General features: G+C 51.8%; 2 protein-coding genes across 2 annotated transcripts; both read left to right on the top strand.

Moving 5' to 3' along the window:
* Positions 1–170: 170 nt before the first annotated feature.
* On the top strand, positions 171–1,151 carry LOC104157256 (proto-oncogene Mas-like). Its single transcript, XM_009694537.1, has one exon. It carries the CDS (start codon positions 171–173, stop codon positions 1,149–1,151), a length of 981 nt encoding a protein of 326 aa, XP_009692839.1.
* Positions 1,152–4,413: 3,262 nt separating this feature from the next.
* Positions 4,414–5,394, top strand: LOC104157255 (proto-oncogene Mas-like). Its single transcript, XM_009694536.1, has one exon. It carries the CDS (start codon positions 4,414–4,416, stop codon positions 5,392–5,394), a length of 981 nt encoding a protein of 326 aa, XP_009692838.1.
* The last annotated feature ends 1,902 nt before the right edge of the window (positions 5,395–7,296 follow it).

Genomic DNA, 7,296 nt, shown 5'->3' with positions numbered 1-7,296 from the left:
TCTCCTCTCCTCTCCTCTCCTCTCCTCGTTGCAGACCTTGTAGCCCATGGAGGAGGAGGGGAAGGCTGAATGACCAGAGGACATTCAACAGTACTGGGGACCTGAGAGTCACTCATTTTGCCTTCATTTCTTGCCTTTCCCCAGGAAAGCACGAGAGAGAAAGGAGGAAGATGGACCGACATCCCAACAGCACGATCCATGACTGGCGTTCAGTGTCCCCAGCGCCGACGGAGAGCACGGTCTATGGGGATGGACACAATGGGACCAGGTGCTTTGCAGAACACATCCCTGAAATCGTCACCGGTAGCATCACGCTGCTCATCTGCCTGTGTGGGCTGGTGGGGAACGGGACCATCTTCTGGCTCCTCAGCTTCCGCATCAGGAGGAACCCCTTCACCGCCTACCTCCTGAACCTGGCCATGGCTGACACCTGCTTCCTCCTCTGCACGTCGGCTTTCCTTGTGATATATCATATGCCCATGCTCAACTGCTTTCAGTCAGAGGTTTTGCGGGTGCTGCCGCTCTTTCACTCCATGGTTTTGCTCACCTACAGCACCAGCCTCTATCTCCTCTCGGCCATCAGCGTGGAGAGGTGCGTGGGTGTCCTCTGGCCCTTCTGGTGCCGATGCCACCGCCCGAGGCTCCTGTCAGCCGTGACGTGCAGCCTGCTGTGGGCCCTCGCCTGTGCGCTCGCCGGGCTGGTGTACTTTGTGTGTGACCTGAGTCACTCGGGACACTGCTGGACGGTTCTTGGAACCTTGTGTTTTCTCAATTTCTGCTTTTTCACTCCTTTTATGATTCTTTCCAACGTGATCCTCTTCATCAAGCTTAGGCGTAGCTCTTGGCAACCCCACCCAGTGAGGCTGTACACCGTCATCTTCCTCACTGTTTTCTTCTTCCTCCTCTTTGGCATCCCTCTCAGCGTCCAAATCTTCCTCAACTTCTTCGTGTACATTAATTTTGTCTTTGAGATCTGCCTGTTGCTGGCCTCTTTGAACAGCAGCATCAATCCGGTTATTTACGTCCTGGTTGGGAGCTACGGAAATTCCAGGTTCGGGGGATCTGTCAAAGTGGCTCTTCAGAGGGTCTTTGAAGACAGGGCGGATTCCCAAGAGGTGGGTGAGATCCCTGTGATGGGAATTGCTGCCTAAACCCTCACGGCTGCAGACTGTCACCTGGAGAGGGGCAGCCCTGCCTCTGCACCCCGGGCCAGCACCCATGGGAGCAGAGCCCTTGCTTGGCTGGGTGAGCAGGACTGGCAGTGGGTAGTCGCACATCCCCCAGGGTACGGCCATGCTCCATGAGATTTCCAGGGGCAGGGCTGGTTCCCACCTCAAAATTATTCTTAAGTTCTTTTAATAAAAGTGTCTTTCACATAACTTACTGGTGATCGCAGTTTTTTTTTTCCTTGCTGGCTCCATAGGGTACCCTGGCTTGGGCTCAAAATCACAGTTGTGACAGTCCCCTCCCGCTGCCCACTAGTTTATAAATGATGTGGTCCAGAAAGTCCTGCTTCCTCTGTTCTCCTGTTCTCCAGGGCTAACGCGGCCACGCTCCTGGGCCCCGATCTGTACCTTGTCTGCTTCCCAGCATGGAGAATCCCAACTCTTCCTACTTCTACCCTCTTCTGGGACCTTGGTGTCCAATATGAAAGCACCGACCACTCACTACCTTGATCCTCAAAAGCCCCCAGACCAGAGGAGATGATGGTGGGGGACAGAAATGATGTTTTCATCTCCCTCTGGCTTAATGTCCTGTGCCACAGGCTGACCGAGAAAACCCATCTCAGGCTGGATGATGGAGCTGGCGGCATGGGTCAGCAGCCAAACCTTTACCTTGCCAAGGGGGTTTAGCTGGGGAGGCAGGAAGGGACAGGCAAAGAGGCAAGTGCTGCCGGTGGTCAGAGGTTGGACAGAGGGTGGATGGACGGATGGACAGCTGGGGGCTGATGGCTGTCGGAAAGGGTGATTCTGTGCACCGGGTAGAGAAGCCTACGGAGTAAACCGGCAGGGTAGACCCAAGAAAAGAGACAAAAATAGAGGCTGGGAAGGGTCTCATAGGTGATACCTCGAGGAGGCTGAGCTCTGTCGGTCAGATGGTTTTATTAGCTTTCCTGGCACAGGGAAACAACTGGTACCAGAGCCATAATATTTACAGAACGTACCTTCCTTTGAACAGGTACAAGCCTCACCTCAATACAAACAAACAACTGATGTCTGTAATTCTTGTGTTAGAAACCAAAAGTTTAGGCAAACATGATCAAGATGTTGCCCATGAAAGCAGAAGCTGAGAAACCCTGGGTAATGCTGCTCTTTTGTCGAGCACAGGGATGGATCGGGCAGTGAGCGTGGTGTTGCATGGCACTATGCCGGTATACACGGATGCTTTCCTTATCACAACTTGTTTGCACTTGAAAGGGTTGGCTTGGTGAGGGGATGTGAGATTCTGTAGCTGGGGACACAAAGGCAGCATCAGCGAGGGGGACAGGAGGTGGTTTTGGTCCCAGGGTCCCCACGCTGGCCGGTTCCCAGTGGGAACATCCCTGCTCCCGGGTGCGAGAGGAGATGTTCGCATTTGACCTTCACTGCGGTCAGCCTGGGTAGGAATCATCTCACCTAACTTCAGCTCTCTAGAAATTACGTGGTCCTGTCTGAGGAAACTGTTGTAGGCTGCTGACCGACTACAGAGGGAGTGTAGAAGACAACTCAGATGAAACCCGTAACTTTTAGATGGTTAAAGCCAAGTGAGCAGCACCGATTCACCTCCTTAGGGAAAAAAGATTGTCCTGAAATCCTAAGTCATCTCTCTGCCATCTGCCTGTGCTCCGGTTCATGCACAGATCTTATTATCCAGTTAGCTCCTTGATGCACAGAGCAGCACGTTCTCGGGAACTGTGTGTCGGAAGGTCAAGATCCCTTTGAAATTGCAGTATACAAGGGGCCAACCTAGATCTGAGTCAGAAACAAAAGTTTTGCAGCAACGCCAAGCCTGTAGCGCGGGGTCCTAAAGATAGACGCCTGGAACGATAGGAGAAAAGTTCAACCCCTTCAAAGAAACAAATATTTGGGGATTGAGGTTGCTTTAAAAATGAAATGAAAGAGGAACCTGACATGGAGACAATCTGCTTTTCCCATAGGTCTAGTTTCCGAGACTTTTTTGTTAGTCATTTCCTGTACAAAGCCAAGAATAGATTATAACCAGAACCCTGATAGTGTCAAACGCAATGAAATAGTTCCCTCTTTGCAAGAACCCTTGAGAACACGGTCTGCTTGACTAACACTGACAAGGGTGGTTTGTGAAGGGACTGGAGAAAGACCCTGTGCTGGACGCCGCACAGGCTCACCGAGGCAGGCTTCCGTCCAGTTTTCCAAGTGATAATTCCAGGAAACTTCATGAAGATCCCATCACAAGGGCTGCAGCTGGCAAGTGCGGTGTGAGTCTGCAGCGCATCTGCTCCGGTCAAGTTCTCCAGGCTACAAGAGGAAAGAAGGTCAGACTTTTCTGGGTGGGGGTTTTTTCAGCTTAATCAGTGCCTCCCCTCATTGGTGTTCAACCTACTAGTCAATTTGCACCAAATCTGGTTGGGGAACTATCACAGAATGGTTTGAGATGGACTGGACCTTAAAGACCACCTCGTTCCAACCCCCCTGCCCTGGGCAGGGACACCTTCCACCAGACCAGGTTGCCCAAAGCCCCATCCAACCTGGTCTTGAACACTCCCAGGGATGGGGCATCCACAGCTTCTCTGGGCAACCTCTGCCACTGCCTCACCACCCTCACCGGGAAGAATTTCTTCCTTATATCTCATCTAAATCTTCCCTCTTCCAGTTTAAAGCCACTGCCCCTTGTCCTGTCACTCCATGCCCTTGTGAAAAGTCCCTCCCCAGCTTTCTTGTAGGGAAGGGACTTTTTAGAGGAATAGTGGTCTCTAGGATATTAAGAGCTATAAATATTGTGGAAAAAGGCGGTACGGAAATACTGAAATGTGTCCCCCACTGAAGGAACCCAGCAGCTTAGTAATATCAACTATAATATTAGACTCCTGAGAATCCATATCAGATCCACCCCCAAAACTACTTGCTCTTTGACATCTCCAAGGACAATCCATTCAGCTTATTATCATACTCCTCCAGATCTGCCCTGTCCAAAGCCAGGAAGGAGGCATCTCCCTAGCTTTTGCTCCACCTCTGTACATGCTCTTGCGCCAGGCATGTCATACCCATCTCCCCACATCTTGTCTTCCATCTCTCCTGTCCCTCTTCTCTCTCTGTGCTCCTCCACGTGGAAGCTGGGCCATAGCTGCAAAGATCTGAAAAACTTAGTGTGGGGGACAGCAGAGTTGCTAACACGTCTCTGTTTCATCTCGTCCCTCCAGCTGTTTGAGGGGGAAAGAGAAGCAGCAGAGGTTTTGTCATGACCACATTGTTCCCTGCCATGGAGAGAGCCAGCCCTGCTTGCCAGACCCAGCCGGGTGGCACAGCATACGACAGGAGTTGGCATCACAGGCTGCTGAGGGATGAGGACGCTCATTACAACTGGACCGACTGTGAAGCCGAGCACTTGAGCAAAGTCCCTGTCACGCTGCTCATCTGCCTCTGCGGGCTGGTGGGGAACGGGGCCGTCCTCTGGTTCCTGGGCTCCTGCATCCGCAGGAACCCCATCACCATCTACATCCTAAACCTGGCCGTCACCAACTTCACCTTCCTCCTCTCCATTGCCATTGCCCTTGTGATATTTTACGGCCCAGAGAGCTTTTGTCACAGTCTGGGCTCACGGGACGTGACGACTGTGTTGAACATCACCATCCTCTTCACTTTCACTGCCAGCGTCTACCTCCTGACCGCCTTCAGTGCCACGACGTCTCTGTCTGTCCTTCCCCCATCCCGATGCCCCTGCCACCGCTCCCGGCACTTGCCGGTACTCCTGTGTGCCCTGCTCTGGGCCCTCTCCTTCCTGCTCACCATCACCCTCTACTTCTGCCCTGCGGCACTCATCATCTTCCTCCTGAGCTACCTCTTATCGATGCTTACCCTGATTTTTTCTGGTCTGACACTGCTCACCAGGATCTTGTGCTGCTCATGGCAATATCCTCCAAGGAAGCTCTGTGTTGTGGTCCTGCTAGCTGTCATCTTCTTCCCCTTCTTCACTGCTGATTTTGGCTACTGGCTCTTGCTAAGACTGTTTGATTTTTCTGTTTTTGTCTTTGACACCTCTATCCTCTTCGCCTGCATGAACAGCAGCATCAACCCCGTTATTTACTTCTTGGCCGGGAGCTGTACGACCAAGTTCACACTCTCTGTTCGCGTTGCTTTCCAGAGGGCTTTTGAAGATGTAACAGACCCCCAAAGTAGAGGTGAAACTCCCAGAGAAAACACAGTGGAAACAACTGTTTAAACCTGAGAGAAGATGTTGTAGGGATGGAGGTGTCCCCCTGAGTAGGGCGAGACAAGGACGATGGCTTCGGCACGGGTCTGGCTGCAGTCCAACAACGAAATGTGCCGGGTGGCATGGGAAGTCCTGCCTGGGGTGGGCGCAGGACAGCGTGATGAAACACCCATCCAAAGCTTCTGCTTTGAAACCTCTGCTTCGAATCTGTCCTACTCAACAAGCCTGAGCTTTCCCTGTCTCAAAAGTGAGCTTGCTCTACCCTGGGCACTACTGAAACAGAACAGTGGAGGCTCTTAGCTCCTGCCAGTGGGGTTTTTTTTGGTGTCTCTGCTTAAGAACAGAGTGTGGGTGGTTAAGAAAGCTTGGCACAGCAGAACAGAACAATTCCTGGGCAAACCCTTGTGTGTCCATCTCCAGCGGGCGCTGACACGTGCGAAGAATATGTGGAGACTTCACATTCGGGTTTGTTACCAGGCAAGTGTTTGGGATTGGCCCTGGAAGGCTTTCCCCAAAATGCATTGTTTCTGCTGCAAACTGAGTTTTGTCCACACATCGTGTGAGTCATCTGTACTCAAAGGTTTTTGACTGGAAGTGCCTCTCGTGGTTCATACCACTTTTCTCCGGGCTGTCTGGATGGTTAGCTTGAGTAAATGACATTTCGCAACCATGACCTGAGGTCTGTAACCATTTCTGGCGCGTCTGTTCCTCATCTAGAAAAACAAGAGGAGTAGGATTAAAACAACCCAAAAAGCACAACCCTGCCTGAAGACTCAGTAAAGACTGGATTTGCCACGTGAAAGAGGATGCGGGGAGAAGGAAGGAAAACAGCGGACTTTTTATGGAAAAGACCCTGTTGAGGACTAAATCCCTGTAGCCTGGCTCAGGCGATCCCTGGGCCAAAGGGGCAGCGGCAGCGCCTTCTCCTTCTCTCTCCCCTCCGTGTCTGTCAGCCCATGGTATCAGAGAGCTGGGGGATGAACCAGCTCTTGTTCCCCGTCAACTAAACCACCCACAAACCATTGCTTTTGAGCAGGTTTTGTTTCCTGGTGCAACTCCCCACCAGGCTGCATCAACTTTAGTATGAGCATGAGGGAAAGGTTGAGGAGAGGCAGCTAGCAGGGAGGGGTGGAGGGAGAAAAGGCATCAGCAGAGCAAATCCAGGAGCTACTGATGCTGTGGCCTCTGGGACCTGGGATGGTGACAGAAGTTTCTCTGCCCTTTGGCTTGTCCCAGAGCTACATGTCACCAGACGGGCTGGAATGAAAATCGATCACTTGGCACGTTACAGGTACAGAGCCATGATAACTAAACCCGTAAAACTCTCTGGAAAAACCAAGAAGCTGGGATAGGTGGTGGTCTGGGTGACACTGCGGGCAAAGGAGATCCCGAGAAGCAGGAAAAGCACACGGGAGGATCGTGGTCCTTCTGCACCTGCCTTGGCAGATGCTCCCTGGATGATGGGAGCCCTTTCCTGGACAATAGCTTGTAACTCAGAAAGCTTTTACTTTCCAAAGGACAGGAAAATGGGAGGAGGGAGAAAAAAACCCTCTCAACTGTGGAAGACTCCGGTCCTGTTCTGTAAAACAACTCTGTTAATAAATGCTTCTTAGATGTTTCAATTCATCATGTGTCTTCAAAGCATGACTTACCACCCATGGGTTATACTCTCGCTTCTCTTTCTAAAAGCAGTGGCACGTTACTTACAATTGGGTTTAAGGCACTGGGAAAAGGATGGACAATTTCCCACTGTGTAAAAGAGGCAGGGCCATGGGTGGGTGAATCCAGGCATCCCTGCCACCTGCAAATGTGACGATCTCCCCCATCAGGCTGCGTGCCTCTTCCCCACCTTCCCCAGCAGTCTCCCAGTTGGTGGGATGCTGCGAGGTCCTTTCCTTCTGCCCTTCCACC

Source organism: Cariama cristata, unplaced genomic scaffold, assembly GCF_000690535.1.
Source record: "Cariama cristata isolate BGI_N322 unplaced genomic scaffold, ASM69053v1 scaffold6422, whole genome shotgun sequence".
Classification (NCBI taxonomy): Eukaryota; Metazoa; Chordata; class Aves; order Cariamiformes; family Cariamidae; genus Cariama; species Cariama cristata.
Note: the sequence above shows the minus strand (reverse complement) of the source record. Positions and strands in the feature narration are given on the sequence as shown.

What these genes read in the sequence shown, in the direction of transcription:
- LOC104157255 (XM_009694536.1), top strand. Translation starts at nt 4,414, where the DNA reads ATGACCACATTGTTCCCTGCCATGGAGAGAGCCAGCCCTGCTTGCCAG.
- LOC104157256 (XM_009694537.1), top strand. Translation starts at nt 171, where the DNA reads ATGGACCGACATCCCAACAGCACGATCCATGACTGGCGTTCAGTGTCC.